Below are 17,569 nucleotides of genomic sequence, written 5' to 3'. Positions count from 1 at the left end.
GTTTTCGTCAGGTGTTTTCTAACATTTTCATGTGACCATTTGTCCTCAAAGTCATCTAGCCAGGGTTTGCTTCTAATTTGTGCCCATCATTTCTGTGAGGATGCATCATTCTTATTAATGTCTCCTTTCATTACAATGTGTTCATTGTGGAGCCCCTCGCTGCCTTGTAATCTAGTTCCTGTCTTTTAACCATTGAAAATTCTCTGTAAATTCTACTGAGGAGCAAAGACGTTTTCCAAGCTGAAGTTCACCTTCAACACTTAAGTGGTTACTGTGTTCAATTAAATATGTCTCCTTCTATTTACAGAAGTGCTTTTGTCTCATATGCAGTGTTATTACACTGAAATTATTTTTTACCACATTAATACTGCACACTCTCAATGAAGGATCGTAATCGAATTGTTTTAGAAGCTAAGGGTCTGATTACCTAATGGCAATTTTCATTACATTGAGTCTTTTCCAACTGGTCATATTTCGTACTCTGAAAGGTTTACCTCTGTTCTGAGATTTTCAACCCACTTCTGAAAATAAAAAAGAGGGTTCCATATACCCAAAATGAGATATAATTTGCAACTCTGTTCATATGAATTGATCGTTTTATTGGTAACCCTTATAGGACCTTCTTCTCCTTCTCCTGGATTTTTTTACTGAAGCATTGTTTTCGATCCCTATTAATAATCACTTTGATGTTAATATGTACAATATTACTGTATTACGTGAATGAATGAATGAATGAATGAATGCTTCGACCATTACCCCATCCAGCGTGACTGTAACTTGGCTACCGACAAAAGCAGGTTTTAAGCCATCATAGCATATGTCAAGAATCTGAAGAACCAGCTAGGAATATAAGTCAATATCTCAGAACAGGAAAGCCCTTTGTCACAGAGGTTAGTGAGAATATTAGCTTGCATTTGTTCTCAGATCTGCTGCGCTAAGTAACACTTCCCTGCATACCTGGTGACGCCCAGAAGACTCAGCTGATGACGCATTGGCAGGAATATCTTTGGAGCACCCAAGGCTCCCAGGCATGTAGATGGCCATTTGCCACTTCCTGGCGTTATACTGTCTATGTGACTGGATAGATCGGTTGTGTGCGTTGTGGCAGACATGGCAAACCATTGCTGGGCTTGGTGATTACTAACCTGTTGTTTGATGACAACAATTAGTAACATGTTACTTGGCATGGTCGCTCAGTGACCTGTTGGTAAGAGGGGGTTAGTGTAACAATCACATGTCACAGAGATTTCAATGTAAAACTTGAGTCACCCACATTATTCTGGCTGATTTGAATTTGTAAAGGTATTATTCTATACAAATAGTCTGTGTTAGCTCTATCATGTCACTACAACAATATGCACAAAACCAAATATTGTTAGGCCTTATTGACCTATACTCTATGAGGTGATTAGTACAGATAATTAGTAAGTCACTACAACCTATACAATGCTTTATCATATGTCAGGTAGAGATAGTGATACAGTGTAAAGTGAAGTCCCCAGCTTTTCAAAATATCCTTTTCAGGATCCCTCAAGGACACTAAGTGGTGCCAAGATGATCACAAAGTGTGACTGGCATGTCTCTGGTTTCAAAAACTGCACAGAGTTCCAGTTGGTGACATGGACTTCCAAAGCACCCGAAAATATTGTATTAAAGACCATTCAAAGAAGAGGCTTACAATTTAAGTGGTATCACTAAACCAAATGTATGCAGATATTACACAATTGAAAAAGCTTTTCCTGTCCTACAACTATACCGTAGATATAACAAAGTACTGGAAGTGAACACCTCACCCACTGCTCATCATGGCATGCTTCAATATCGGTGTCCTCTCGAAATCCAAGTAGGTAAGTACCACCTGGATGGAATGTAAGTACCACCTGGATGGAATCAACCTTAGTCAGGAGTTCAGAAATAATATTAGCTGGATATGGACAGGGATCCTGGTGAGTTAAAAATGCCTAGTGGTATACCCAAAAGTTTTAACTTTATTGAGTGGTTACCACTGATAAAGTTAAAAATCAAAGTTCATGTTTGACGCTAGTGGAGTAAAGTGCTAGGAAGCCCATTGATTTCAGTGGGTGCATCCTTTTAATGCCTGCTTTGACCAGGCATTAAACATTACGCCAAAATGGCGCAACAAAATCTTGTAGATTTCATTGTGCGATTTCTGTGGGCCTCCTAACGGCGGAGCACCCCCCTTGCACACATTATGCCTGGCACAGGCATCATGTGGAGCAAAGGGTCATAAATTGGTACAATGCATGCATTGCGCCACTTTGTAAATATGCCACTGCGATTTTTGTCTCATTAAGCCACATTAGAGTAAAAAAAAAAAAATACGCTATTGTGGTGCAAGGAGGTGCTAGGACCTTTCATATCCGGCCCTAAATGTAAATGTCTGGTTTATGTGACCAAATTCACTATCCCTCATCCATCACTGGGAAAGATGTCTGAAGAGCGAGCATTGGCCTTGCTGCATGAGGGAGGCGGTGTCTTTTTGCCCTGTGGCATTCCTCCTGCCCTTCACTGAAGAGAACTTTACTAAATAGGATCCTCTTATGTTGCTACAAAGGCTGTAAGTGCTGCTTCTTTATCTCCCTTGTTGAATTGAGATTATCTGTGAGAAGGCGCAGGGGCTGTGGCTTATGGCGCTCGGAGCACTAGGCACAGTCAGTTACTCCCCTCCCTATGTTTGCTGAATTCAGAGCTGAAAGAGGTGAGAATCTGTCTCCAGCCACAAGTTGTGCTGTTGTTGCCTTGTTGTTAGTGCTATTAATGCGATGGGAAAGACATTCCTGTCACTACTGGAACTCATTTTCTGACTGTCAGTCTAACAAAATCAACCCATGTTGCGGGTACACTACAGCCCCGAAAGTGACAGAGATTTCAGAGCCAGTCCCATGATTGTCTGCTTACCAGGATCACTTCACCAAGCCAAACACATACTGAAAATAAATCGCACAAAAGAGAACATGCAATGTCCGTTAGCTAATGTATAAGGATAGGTTAAACACACGAAAGGATTAACACATTGCAACCACAAAGCAGTCAGACACTCGTTTGTGGACCTTTATTTAATACCTTCAGAGATAAACAATCACAAATTGATGCATTTTCACTCTAGGCACATCTCCGTTCATGGCAGTGCGTTCACTGTTAAAGAATGAGAACTACATTGACAGTACATGCATTTGCCTCATTGCATAGGCATACCGTGCGGGTTCGGAACACATAATGCGGGAGGATTCTTTGGAAAGGACCAGCTTTAACATGGATTTGTACTTTCACTAACCCCAGGTGAGATGAGGTTATTTGACTTCCGTGAAAGTACCGGGTATTTCCACATCCGTTTATAACATAAAGCGTTTCGTGGTTGATGTTTCATCAAGCACAGTGAACCCGTGAGTAGAGAGTGAGACGCCGAAGTCCCAAACTGTGGGAACTGTAAGAGCTACAGCAGAAAGCAAGAGACAGAAAGTGCAGAAAGTGGAGTACTGAGAGTTCCAATATAATTTGCCGGTGGCTTGATATTACAGAACGTAGGGTGTGCATCTCACATTGCACCGAGGCAGTGTCTATCTTAGAAGAATGCTTCTTTTCGCAAGCACTCGGAGTAGTGAATAGACTTTTTGAGGATGCTTATGTACAACGTGGCCGAAATAGTGCTCTAGCATTTTAGGAAACATTTCAGAATCACTGGACAGACGTCTTGAAACCCATATCATACAAGCAAATGTATAATGAAGTGAGATTTCTAATAATGCTTTCTAGACTTTGCCTGGGACACCAGAGACTCTTGCATGTGTACCATTGGGTAAGCAATGCTACTTCCAGCATTATGAGAAACTCTTCCCTTCAGATGTAACGGCTTCTAACGACGGACGCTTGAAACGCGGTGGGAGGTTGTTTGAATAATTGCCGATTTCCTTCCATCGCTTGCCCCGAAACTGCTTCCTCCTCCAGCAGCGCCTCCGAAACTAGAGCCTGCTCCAAAGCTCTGAGCTTGCCCGCTTCCAAAACTGCTTCCGCCTCCAAAACTGCCACCTCCAAAGCCGCCTCCAAAACCGCTTCCGCCAAAACCGCTTCCGCCTCCAAAGCCGCTTCCGCCTCCAAAGCTCTGTCCTTGTCCGCCCCCGGAGCCTGAGGCTCCACTGACCATCGCTGCAAAAAGCAAAACAAAAAGTGACCATGAACGTTCTGAACTGGATCCCTTTCCTGCCATGTAAACAGCCCCAACCAGACAGCGTTTCTTCATCTTTTTACTGAATGCTTAGATGTGCTTGGTCACTAGGTGCATGTCTGATGACACAAGGGAAAGGCGGTAACACAACTGATGTTTCTTTAACTCATAGTACTCCCAAAGCCTTATATCTGAGGGACATCATTAAGGATGTGTTCAAATCTCAAGACCAATCGAAGGATTGATTTAAGGGACATTTGGACTGGAAAGTGCACTATTTGATCTATTTGTGTTCAAACGTTTCTGTAGGGAAATCCCCTTGGAGGGCCACTTGATGAAGGTGGGCCTGCTTGCTGATGACTGCAGTGCACCTTTGACCACTGTCCATGCAGGTAGTGGATGGCTTGAGTGGGACAACCCATATTCATGCAAAGCTCCCTGCCATTGACGAGCATTTCCATCAAGTCTATGATTTGTTTCTGCTCAATCACTTGTTAGAGGGTGCTTTACACCATTTTGGCTTATTTTGTCACATAATATATACTTAATATTTTATTTGAACCAGTTGCACAAATCATCTCATACCCCAGCTATTAACTTCCCTCTCAGAAAGACACATGGGCACATTTTCAAGTCTGACTAGTTTCCTCTACAAGGACACATCACTCCTATACCTAAAAGGTGATTCCCTGAACAGAGGTAAAGCAAACCTGCCTTCCTTGACATTGGGCTGTACCTTTATGGTCGCTTAGCAGTTTCACCATTGTCTAAATTCTAGAAGAAAGCATCAAGGGCAGAGCCCTGCCACAAAACAAAAGACTGACCTGAACCAGTTTGACTGCCCAGGCAGACCTGCATTCAGCCCTTTCTGGAAATGGATGACATGCACTTTATCCTCAGCTGTCTGAGTTGTGTGGAGCTCAATCCACATCTTGGTGGCCAGATCCCCATCTCCCGGTTTAAATCTAAAAGCATTAATCCATTCAGAGACAGCCCATTAAGAATCTGGGCTTTCTCTCTTCAAGCAAACATTGCCTTCACCCTTTCGGTAACTGTCTAGTCTCATTTTAAGTTGTGACAAGGCTTAGTGGCCAGCATTATCATATTTGAATGCATCACACATTTTAATTGGTTCTGATTTCCCAACTTATATGCAGTGCTTGAAATGGAAAAACAGAAGTACTGATACCCTATACCAGAGTATCTTCTTGCTTCTGAGGAGTGCAAGTACTCTCCAATTAGAAGTATTTCACATTTGTTGAAAAATGCAGGCAGTCTCCCTCTCAAAATAAAGAAATTCAGGTGCTCATTACTTGACAGTGCCAACTTATTTAAAGCACTGCTTATAAGCATAAGAACTGACTCTTAATAGCCAGTTCCATGAATTCCCTTTGGCATGCCATGCTGATGTGTACACCAAGGCTGAGACCAAAGTTTTCTAGTTCTGGTCCCATCGTAGGGACACACATCAACAGGGCAGACCTAGTGATTCAAAGTATATCTGATAGATTTATATACTTTTCTCTTATAACTTTGTTCCATTGACAGGAGAGGGTCTTTTATGGTTTTAATTAACCAATTAAAGATAATTTTGACTGACTGGCTGAAGAGGGTAAACACAGTTCTAGAAAAATGACCGAGGCTGAAAGCTTCCGGAGGACAGCTGCTAAGTCACAGTCTTTCTTCCATCAGTTCACCGTATTTCAAAGAGTCATATGCTGTTGCAAACTATATTATCTTACTATGTAAGGACCATCTTCATGGACTGCGGCTATGTCCCAGTCCATTAAGATGCTAGGGCCTTTGGGCAATGTATTTGTCTTAATTTTTTACTGTATGTGACTGAATAGTATATTTTACTGAGCGCTATTTGTATGCCCTATACTACCTGAGTTCCAGACTCTCATCACTCCAAGGACTCATTACGAGATGACTTGTAACTTGTTGAGGAGATAACTTGGCCAGAGTTACCAACACTTGCTCTATTTCCACTCCTGTTACCTGCCATCACCAGTTCTTGAGCCCAGCACGGTGAACACATGCAGATCCTGGGATTACTAGGCTCCTTCCCACATGTGGTTCTCTGGCTCCAATTCTTTTACTGTACACATTTTTCACTTACTTTCAGCAAGAGCATTGGGTTATACTAGGTGCATTCCCTCACGCCTTCGAACAAGAGTCACAGAATAAGCTTTGATTGCTCGGCCACACTACCCTTTGGAGGGTCAAGACCCAAATAAGAATGTCTGGCTCCCAAACTGCAGCGCAGTAATGTACAAGTACCTAGGACGATAGTGGCAATGACGTTTACTCTACTCACAAGAGAACAGGCTAATATGAACTGACAACCCAAGGATCGGAGAAAAAGCAGAGAGGCTTTTAGTGGTCTCCACTAATATTTTTTTGGAAACCATATCGAGACCCCGATTGTAATTAATAAAAGTCAAGTCGTGTTTTTGACATAGTTCAAGAAATTCTCACGAGTAGTGATAGTGTTTGTAATACATGATGCAATCTTCCACAATACCAAATATTATTGAACAACCAGAATATTTTGGTTACTTACTCATGGTGACTTGACTTTGAATTGCACCATCCATTCTGTAATGAAAAAGAAGAAATGTGTGATATAAGTGAGAAGAACAGATTAACATATATGCTGGTGCATACTCCACATCATTTTAAACATTATGTATACCAATGAAGTTGGAATTTGCTGGAAGCATGCAGAATTTATAATGTAAATAGTAGAACTACCATCATAAAGTTGCTGTATCCTTATCGATAAAAGGCTTTGTAAGATCATGATTGAGAAATGACTAAGATTAATTATTTGTGCAGAATGTGTCAAAAGTGCACCATAAATTAAAATGCCAGAACAAGCTTTATGTGGCTCTAACATTCCTCCACTCAGTGATTTTAGGTTTCAGATGTCACTGTAAGATCATTTGCAGGAAGAATCATATTGGTTTGTGTATTTCATGTATGCCCCTATCGAATAACGTACCTATAAATAACCGTATCAGAAATCTTTAAACCTATGTGAGGGACTTACTAGGTGGAACAGCCCTCTTACCATCAGGACATAGAGGATAACATTGTTAGAGGATGTAATGCGGGATAGGTCAAGCTTAATGCTACATAATGCTACAAAGGGACACATAAATTGAAACTGGTTGTCAGCAGTGGCGTAGCAAGGGTGCTGTTGGCCCTAATGCGAGTTAGGAAATTGGGCTCCCATAAGCACAGGTTGAGTTGTAAAAGATAGCCATATTTAGGCCTTGAGACCACTGCACCTCCTACACTGTCGGTAGGTCCCATGGCTCTCGTTGCCACTGTGTATGCTCGATGGCATTCCCTTGAAGAATAAACTAGTTGGTATTGATATTTGCTATGTCTTTATGGTAGCGCCTTCTCTAAAAACGGTTGTTGGGTGCATTAAACTCCTTGGATGGTAGCAAGATTGTGAGGCTGCTTGATGGTTTGAGACTTTGTATCCGAATAACATTACAACTGGGTTGTAATGTTTCCAGAGATCCGAGTTTGCCTGTGTCTGTCTGGGAAAATGTCCGCCAGTGACAGGCTGTACACAAACTCTATTACGCGTGCCAGCGGTAGTATGCCTGACCATGCCACTCGATCTTATGCCTTGAGTGCCTCTGTCAGTCTCTGAGCATGTCTGTGAGCCACGGAATCCACAAAGGTTGGATTACTTGTGTTTTTGCAGTAATACGCCTGGGCGTGCCAGGCCACTTAACGTCCCGGATTCCTTATGTTGTGACGTGTCTGAAAGTTGTTGCTGCTTAGGGAGGTGTGTTGGTTTATATTATTATTATTAGTAGTAGTAGTAGTATGCCTGGGTTGTATGCCTACTCAATGAGATGGATGGTACTGTTCTTGTGTCTTAATGTTTTGTTTGTGAGTAACAAGCGTCTTGAAGCAGTGAATTCTCTGTGCTTGGCTGATAATGCATGACATCTGTAGCCTCGCTTAGATTTGCCCTAAATACTGACTGGGAGTAAAACCAAAATCCTCAGAAGCTTAGAGACTCATACTGTATCAAATAAATATAATTCTTAACAACAACGTGTGAGTGGAGGGAGACATCCATTTTAGGCAGATGCATTCCAATAAAAGCATCAATCCAGCATTGATGCCCTACTTTGCCCACTCAAATGCCCTGGTTCTGATAAAGCCAATAGGTACATATATACTAGTAAAGTACTATCCATGCAGAAATATCCAGAACATGGGATGTGCATTCTCCATTCCACAGTTACTCCTAACACATTGATAAAAACAATCTACGTGAATGTGGAATAAGCAAAATGAACATGTACCATGTGTAGCACTCTCAAAGCTTCAATTCAGACATGAGCTAGGCACCAAGTGCTAGTTATGCCAGAATTATTCCTGGGAAATAAATCTATATCTGTGAACAGCACCCTGCGTGCAGCGTTTCCTTCATTGTGGTGTTATGTTTTTGAGTATCAGTCTGACCGCAGCCCTGAGTCCCCATCACGGTGTCATCTCCAGTAGCTGCAGAATGCTGGGATGGGAATACTGGATCCTTGGATCTAAAGGGTAACACATCTGGGGTGCCAGGCTACCTGCTACCTTGGACTTGCATCTCATTACGTACCACACTTGAGACTGGTAAGTTAGTTGTGTCTCTATGGAAGATATATCATACATTTTAAAAGCACATCCAGGTAATGCCTTGCTTGAACATTCCTGGCTTTGCTTTATGATTTGACTGATCATTGTGTGCTCACATCTCATCCCCGAAGAACAACTGCTGAAAATGAACTCTTTGACTATCAGCAACTTTCCTGGGCCCCACAAGTACAGAATTCTCTCATACACTGTATGTAACACCCACCTGCCCTCCTCTCCTTCCAGCAGGGTCCTGTAGGTGGCGATCTCAATGTCCAGAGCCAGTTTAACATTCATCAGCTCCTGGTACTCGCGCAGCTGGCGCGCCATGTCCTCCTTGGCCTTCTGCAAGGCGGCTTCCAGCTCACTGAGCTTCATTCTTGCATCATTCAAAGCAAGCTCGCCCCTCTCCTCAGCCTCGGCAATGGCAGTCTGGAGATTGGCGCACTGTGTATGGAAGTCAAATGGGGCAGTTAGCTTCAATGTTGCCATTACAAGGTATATTTGGATTCATGTGATGAATTTTGTATGAAGAGAATGGACGCACCTGTTTTTTCACATTTTCAATCTCAGCCTTCAGTCTCTGGATCATGCGGTTCAGTTCAGAGATCTCGTTCTTGGTGGACTTGAGGTTGCCTCCTTGTGCGTCAGCATTCAACTTCATTTCATCAAACTAACAGACAGAAAAAAAGAAGCGATAAATAAAAATGCTTCCTGCAGAAGTATGAACGAGGGTTATCGGAGTTTATGTTTCTGGTACCATAAAATAATTGATGCTACCTACAATGAATATTTGATATTGAGTTATAGGAAATACAATAAAGGAAGCTTGGGCCAACACAATTGGAAAAAAGACTATTGGACTAGTTGAAGAGATGAAGGTGATCTTGAAAACTATTCCCAATCCGTAACAATAGAGAAGTGGGATTTTCAAGACACTCAGGAGTGTGCTGAAAAACACTTTGTAATGCCATGGTAGGTGTGTGGTTGCTAAATCTTTAGCCGAAATATGGAACAGTGTGTTTAATTTTATATTCCTTTGTTCAAGAATCACATTTTGATAAAAGTCTAAGCCACCTTTTTCCCAGATGCTAAAGGCACAGATAAGGTTCGATTTCCTACAGTAATACCATAGACATCATCTAGTGGCTGTTAGAGGTCACAGTTGTGACTCCAGACTTGCTCCATGCAACCTCTGGTGCTCCATTGCAATCTTTAGCCTCAAAGCTGGCAAAACCAGTCCTAACAGTAGGAGGTAAACGTGTTCTGAGGAGCACTGTTTCTTTCTACAACTCCTACTGGGAAATTACACTTTTAGTTAAAAAGAAGTAAATTCAGAAGTGCAATATGTACTCTTTAGAATACAACATCAAACTCAACACATTAATCAGCTTACCCATTTTTAAGCGTATTTCCACATTCTGTTGTTGTGAATAATGCTAGTGCGATAGCTACATACGAGTGATCATAGATCATACCTTAATAACAATGACAAGGAGTGAATCAAGCCAATAGCATAGTTTATATGCAAAGGACTTTATGCGCTGAAAAAAGAGCATCTTTTTAGCAGATCATACTTTTAGTGCTAGAAAATATATACCAAAGCTTTACTTTGCGTGACATTACCACCGGACAAAGCTGTAGTAAATCTGGGCCTTAGTCCGTGTCCCATCTGTGACCACAAACAGACAGGGTGGATCTGAAAATCATCCATATAACTGATTACCTCTCAAGCCCCACATATCGTGGGTGCCCTCTGTCATCATATCTAACACAAACAGAACTTTTGGTACCTGTTACCCCTCCCTGCACTAGTCAAGACCTTTTTAAAAACAGGAATGGAAAGAATGTATCTGAGTTCCAACTGTCCTTTCTGAGGTACTTCTTCTACAATTCTCACCTTTTGTTGGAAAGCTCGTTCAGCGTCCTCTTTGCTCCTTCTTGCAATGTCCTCATACTGAGCTTTGACTTCAGCAATGATGCTGTTCAGATCCAGGGCACGATTGTTGTCCATTGAGAGAATGACTGCAGTGTCGGCAACGTCTCCATGCACCTGAGCGAGTTCCTGCAAAATAACACCAGAGTTCTGAGTTATATATATGAGTTATATATCTCCTCTTTTAAATCCTAACCTTCCTTTTGAGTAAAGTTGGAATCGTAGAAATTAGGTCAGTGTATTGAAACTGTGTCTCCACTTACAAAACATAACCAAACAGAACAAGAGTCTAGAATGTGCCCAGGGAGACATTCAACAGTGGTACAATTATTTTCATGGATTTGCTATATTAGGGTGTTGCCTATGTAAGGTGGACTCGAAAATATGGATAACCATGGGCATCTCAGTACAAGTGTGTTTGCATGAAGAAAACCTGCTGGAGTTATCACACCAAAATTGAAAAATTCCATAATCGGTTAAATGAACAAAACAAAACAACCAATATTGCAAAAAAGGATGTGGAAGTTCACTTGCATCATATCAAAAGGTGAGAGATCCTGATTTGTGTATGATTCCCTCGACTGTACTGTATCATCTTAAGGAAGGATTGTGACCCACTCATCTGAAAGGAAGTCTACTTACTCAATTGTTGCATGCAATGGGCATTACTGCATCTTTGGGCCACAGGACCATAATGGCCTCTGCTGAGGTAAAAGACCATTGCTGCTATATTGCTTACCACTATGTCAATGAAGGGGAAGGATTTTTATACTATTGTAGAGCACCTAAGCGGACGAAGAAGTACTTCAATGAAAACAAACATCGCTCCAATATTATGTGAACAGCTTTTTTTCTATTTAATTTTTGTGTTGAAAAAATTCTGAACGTTTGGATGTTGACATAATAGGGGACCAATTGACACTATAGGTATTACTGTCTTTTTGGGGAAAAACTGACTTTGTGTTTAAGTTGAGCCTGATTGTTATTGACAGAGGGATTTACCAAACAATACTTTTGGGGGCATTTGCACTTCTGGGAGTATATGAATAAGTAAACAAATATCAGCTATGCAAAATATGGTGACTGCACCCGCAGTTGATAAAATATATTTACCAATGAGTGGAATATTTGGAATTCGGAACATTGCCACATTACGAAACGCTAAATGGTGCCATGGCACGGAAAACAAATTGGCCCATGGGTAATGAAAATTATAATTACCGCATCATACAGACTCCTAAGGAAGTTGATCTCATCTGTCAATGCATCAACCCTGGCTTCAAGCTCCACCTTATTCATGTAAGCGGCATCCACATCCTGAAAATTGACCCAGAAATTAAGATTCAGTTACATTTCAGTCAGTGTTGAAGATAACAAGTTAACATTTTACTGAAAGGTATTAAAATTAGTAATATTGCCAATGAAATAATGTAAGAAAACTTCCCACCACCATAGTTAGTGGTCCTATTCCAAATGCTGCAGTCACTAACAAAAGTAAAGTTATTTTTTCTATCGTTTAAAAAAAGTGTCTTACCTTTTTAAGCACAACAAAGTCATTTTCTGCAGCTGTGCGCCTATTGATTTCTTCTTCATACCTGTTTTTAGAGAAGTGAAGTGACATATTTTAGGCCACATTTATCCCCTGTCACTAGTTTACATTTTAAAGTGTGACTTGAAGCTGTTTTGCTTGCAGAGATAGAATGCCTTTTCTTAAGCACCGGGTACAAACTTAACTGCCTAACACAATTTCTCTGCAGCTTCTTCTTTGTCTGCAATCATGTGCAGGCCCAGTTAATCCCCAAATAAATTTCCCCACAGTACCACCCTTTCTAAAGTTGCAAATCTCTAGATAACTTCTGTAAGGAAAATTATAGTTTTGGAGTTCGCCAATAGCATGGCACTGACCAAATATATTTTGCAATGTATTTCATTCCTACTAGTTTCTAATCTAAATTAAAAATGAAAAAAACTTCTAGATGGCATTATCATGCGATAATTGCCTGCCAATCAAGTCGTGTGTCAAGAGTTACAGGCCAGAGCTCAAATCAAGGGAGAAGTACAATTATACCAATAGTAATAATAATGTATACAAGAACATTCATTAATATAATATGAGAATGTGTGCTTGGAGCAGCACTGGTTTAGACAACTGCTATTGCTACTGAACGTTCAATTAGGTATTGCTTTGGGGCATTATAATGAGTCATGGAAAGCAGGTCTTTGTAACTTCTTGAGAACTTGTTTTGAGCATACTGACTGATCCATCTATTGACCTTCCATTCTAATATCAATGTCTCATCAATGTGCCTAGTGCTATTTCTCAACAGATCACCAGAATCAGCCATCACTTGACACTGGTACTACTGCTCTTAAATCATCAACACGTAATATTTCATATTGGAGTTCCAAGCACAGAGACACTGGACTAGAGAAGTAAAGAAATGCTACAACTAGTTTATCTCCACTAGATCAAGACTACCAGAATAGCACTTTCTCCCTGATTTCATCCCCTCCATTCACTCACAGAGTGTTCTGTGCCTTCTCAGTATGCCTTCAGACATTAGTCTACAGATCCAGGCACACACATTCATTACACCCAGGTTAACCTTCAATTACTATTCCACCAAATGTGCTTTTTTTCACTTGATATGGCCTTCATCAATATCTCAGAAAAGTCACTACATCCACTAAATACACCGTCGTACCAATCCTTTGCACCAATCTCTCATAGAAACCTCTTCATTCCACAAAAATTCCCCATCTACAAACTTCATAAATAAGGTACCTCAAATTCCAAATTGCCCATCGTCATCCTTTGCAAAGAGGGCACAGTGATGTGTAAATATGTCTACCAATCTTTGCACAGAAGGCACTGCTCTTCCCAAATATCCATTTAGCTATAATTGAGTAGAAAGCACTATTTGCAAACTTTGTGGAGAACACAGTTCTTTTTTAGATACGCTCTCATACACACCTTCAGTAGAAGGGACACCAGCCCTAAATATATTCTGCAAATGTCTATTTCAACAGATGGCATGCTCTACATTTCTGCCAACATGCCCTTCCACCATCCTGTCAAACAGGTCATCAAACTCAGGGCCTTATTTAGAGTTTGATGGAAGGGTTACTTCGTCACATATGTGGCTGATATCCCATCTGCCTTATTGCAAGCGACACAGGCTATAATGCACATGTAATGTTGCAGATGGAATATCAGCCAAGTTATTGACACAGTATCCCATTTTCCAAACTCTAAATAAAGGCCCTTTGTCCCTTTACCAATATTTTAACTTCCACATATTTTACAAAGGCATCACATCCTCCACTCTGTCAAATTCACTATTTACCATTCATTCACAAAAGACACCACACCGTTAACTCCATACTGCTTCTACCAAACTTTCTAAAAAGAAATCACACATCTTTACTTTTCTGAACACACTCATTAAATACTATCTCCCAGATTACTCTTCTCCACGAAACCTTGAACACACTTTTTTCCATTGTTTGAATTAAGGAATGGCACCCTTGTACTCTACTAAAACACCTTACTACCAAATCTCCCTTCCCTCAAATAGACACAAAACAAATCATAGCTGACTATAAACAACAGCACGCATCCACTCCGCCCATCACTGATCCTTCAAAAAAGGAACACATCATCTTATCAGTCCACCCAAAATACTCCTCTTGTATGCAGCCAGGATGTTCAACTTCACCCAAAACATAATTTCTTCACAAAAGTAGATAGGTGCCTTCATCTAATCTGAAATACCATTTTCTCACAGAATGGTTCATGCTCTTCTCCTCCAACAGGCACACCCTTTTACAAATCTATGTCCAAAAGCACAGCTCAAAGCCATGACACTTTATCCAACACACCACTTCCTCGTGGAATGTTTCGGTCCTCAACAAACATCTCTCATAGAAAGGACCATGCCCCTGTATGTCATCCAACATACCTCTCTCACACAGAAACCTATGCCCTAACAATCTCCGAGAAGGCTCCAGACCATAACACTCTCCTCACACACCACTTCCTCACAGAATTCACTGTTCTGTACACTGTTCTCTCACAGAAGACACTACACCCCTCAAAATCACTCAACAAATTCATCTCTCACAGAATCACTGCATCCGTCCATTTTATCACCATACCAATCTCTCACCTCATGAATGTTTACCCCACAGAAAGCACCACATATTACACATCTTACCAATAGAGTTATCACTCACAAATGGCGTCACATTTCCCTAGCTCCCCACAACACACCCTCTTTCTCAAAAGTCCTCCTGTTTCTCACTGCATACCCAGCACACTTTTCTTCCACACAAGATGCTACATCCCTCTACCACACCCTTCTCACTACTCAGAAGTAACCTTGCCAAACTCTCCCAACCAGCAGCCTTCACTCACAGAAAGGAACCATAAGGCATCAGCTGCATCACACACCCTTCAACTGAGAAGCCATCATGTCTCACCATGTCCAGCACTCCTTTCTCTCACAGAAGGAACCACAAGCTCATAATCCATCGAATAAACGTATATAGCAATACGCACCAGGCTTGCCAACTGTTAAATATATGCCTTGCTCATAAGAGGCCCTGAGTTCCCCCATTCCGCCCAGCACACCCTTCAACCAATATTTTGTAGATTATTCAAAACTTCACTGAACACCTTAATACCAACTTCCCTCTGATAAGAAAAACTTCTCTCCAGCCTCAGCACTCCTCTGTATGACAGAATGCATCATGTCCCTCCACTTTATCAAAACTACTACTTTTTTTTGCAATTCTCAAGAGTGGAGCCGTGGTACTCACTTCATAAGAACCATAATAAGCTAATAAGTCAAAGTGCACCCCTAGCACAGCCCCAGTACCTCCAGCTGTGCTTTCAAGGAAACAACGTGCCCCATCTCACGCACAACGCAAACGCATGACGTGCATTCATCTTTGATTGTATTCTTGTTTTCTCGTTCCCCGCAGGATTCACACCCTTCTACCCTGCCGTGTTCTCTCGTTCATGTACCTGGATCTCCAATAAAAGCTGGAGGCCTGGGGCGCTCAGTGCTGCACCCGCCCTCACGGCTCCCTTCTGCGTTATAGCGCCAACAGCGTCCTGCGTCACCACTGAAGAGGATGGAGCCGCTACATTCTGTACTCGCGTACATACACGATAAGCATGGCATGTGAAAAGAAAGCCCCGTGTACTGTGGCCCCATTGTCATCTTATTCACATGGGACGGGTGAAATAATGGAAATTTGAATTCGTGGGTGCTCGAAAATTAGAAACTGCTTAGAATGTGAAATGACGAGACATTTTCAATGCGGGGCCCTCTGCGTGTGTCTGGGTAGCCTGCCTCCAATGCGCGGCACACTTACTTGTTCTTGAAGTCTTCCACCATGCCCTGCATGTTTCTCAGCTCCCCATCCAGGCGACCCTTGTCACCGATCAGTGCCTCCAGCTGCCGCCTCAGGTTGCCGATATAAGCCTCGAAGAGGGGCTCGATGCTGCTCTTGCGGGATCCGCTCGTCGCTCCTCCCTGTTCCTGCAGGAGGCTCCATTTGGTCTCCAGCACCTTGTTCTGTTGCTCCAAGAATCGAACCTGCGACCCAACGCACACGTTTGAAAATGATCACATGCGTTTTTTATATAGACGGAGCATCAACAACAACCAAAATATATGTGCTGGCTTAGACAGCTATGGGTTCAAGGATTGGCAGCAGACAAAACAGTACCTGACATGATAGAAGCAGAAAAAAAGGAATGACTCGAAATATTACTAAACTAAAACCATACAACGAATGCAAACAATACCAAATGAAGTTATGTAAAACAGTAATAGTTTATCAGATATGGGTTAAAAGGAAGCCTTACCTTGTCAATGAAAGATGCAAATTTGTTGTTGAGAGTCTTGATTTGTTCCCGCTCCTGTACTTTTTGTTCTGAAATACTGGGGTCAATGGTAAAATCCAGAGGAACCAAGAGGTTTGGGTCGACGTGAACGGGTTCGATTCTTGCTGGTGCGCCACCAGAAAACCCTGCTCCCCCACCAAACCCTGCTCCACCACCAAACCCTGATCCACCACCAAACCCTGCTCCACCACCCGATCGGCCACCAAATCCACCAAAGCCTCCAGCCCCACCAGAGCCCCCACCGAATCCACCATACCCGGCTCCACTGCCGAATCCACCACCCCCTGACATAGCAGCAAAGCTCCCCCCACCCATGCTAGACCCCGAGCTTGCTCTGGTGCCTCCACCAAAGGAAATGCTTCTGGTGCCTCCTAGATGGACGCTCATGCTGCTGTTCATCCCCCGCGCACCACCACCAGCTCCAGAAGAGCGAGCAACTCGACTGCTCGAGCCAGAGAAGCCCTGACCACCAAAAGATCGCGCACTGAAGCCTTGTAAACTCATTCTGGAGCTGCAGTGCTAATGGACTGAAACGGAGAAAAGGGAAAAAGCAAGAAACAGAGGGAAGCGTGAAGGAGAGCGAGTGAACCCCCTCTGGTCAGGGAGCCTGGGCTGGCCCCTTTTATCTTCTAAGTGGACTGGGTTTGGCCTCCTGCATTAAGAGCTCAGCTTTCACTTGTGGGCTTGGTATGGCCTGCAGCAACCTGTCACCTTTCACTGCTTTAGCACACCTATCAAAATATGAATTCCTTTTTCTCTTTTTTTTTAAATTTTCTGTGGGTTTGATTTACAGTACGTGTGTTTTACATGTATCACTTTAGCGCAAATGAAATAACGTCTGCTTCACGTTTCAGATGTTTTATTTCATCGCTTCTAT

The 17,569-nt window shown here is 42.1% G+C and overlaps 1 protein-coding gene across 1 annotated transcript; it reads right to left on the bottom strand.

The window, feature by feature from the left end:
- Positions 1–3,058: 3,058 nt before the first annotated feature.
- Positions 3,059–17,307, bottom strand: LOC138292213 (keratin, type II cytoskeletal 7-like). Its single transcript, XM_069230658.1, has 9 exons — positions 16,654–17,307; positions 16,158–16,381; positions 12,310–12,370; positions 11,997–12,092; positions 10,740–10,904; positions 9,387–9,512; positions 9,066–9,286; positions 6,750–6,784; positions 3,059–4,164 (listed from the first exon to the last, which is right to left on the bottom strand). Exons 1-9 carry the CDS (start codon positions 17,194–17,196, stop codon positions 3,875–3,877), a joined length of 1,761 nt encoding a protein of 586 aa, XP_069086759.1. The 5' UTR covers positions 17,197–17,307; the 3' UTR covers positions 3,059–3,874.
- Positions 17,308–17,569: the final 262 nt, after the last annotated feature.

Source organism: Pleurodeles waltl, chromosome 4_2 (assembly GCF_031143425.1).
Source record: "Pleurodeles waltl isolate 20211129_DDA chromosome 4_2, aPleWal1.hap1.20221129, whole genome shotgun sequence".
In the NCBI taxonomy this organism is placed as follows: Eukaryota; Metazoa; Chordata; class Amphibia; order Caudata; family Salamandridae; genus Pleurodeles; species Pleurodeles waltl.
The sequence above is the reverse complement of the archived record's forward strand: the minus strand, read 5'-3'. Positions and strand labels throughout refer to the sequence as shown.

What these genes read in the sequence shown, in the direction of transcription:
- LOC138292213 (XM_069230658.1), bottom strand. Translation starts at nt 17,196, where the DNA reads ATGAGTTTACAAGGCTTCAGTGCGCGATCTTTTGGTGGTCAGGGCTTC. An exon ending in GTGGAAGACTTCAAGAACAA is followed by an intron (nt 12,371 to 16,157) that starts GTAAGTGTGCCG and finishes CTCTAAAAACAG; the next exon opens with GTATGAAGAAGAAATCAATA. An exon ending in CTGGAAGGAGAGGAGGGCAG is followed by an intron (nt 6,785 to 9,065) that starts GTGGGTGTTACA and finishes TTTTCATTACAG; the next exon opens with AATGGATGGTGCAATTCAAA.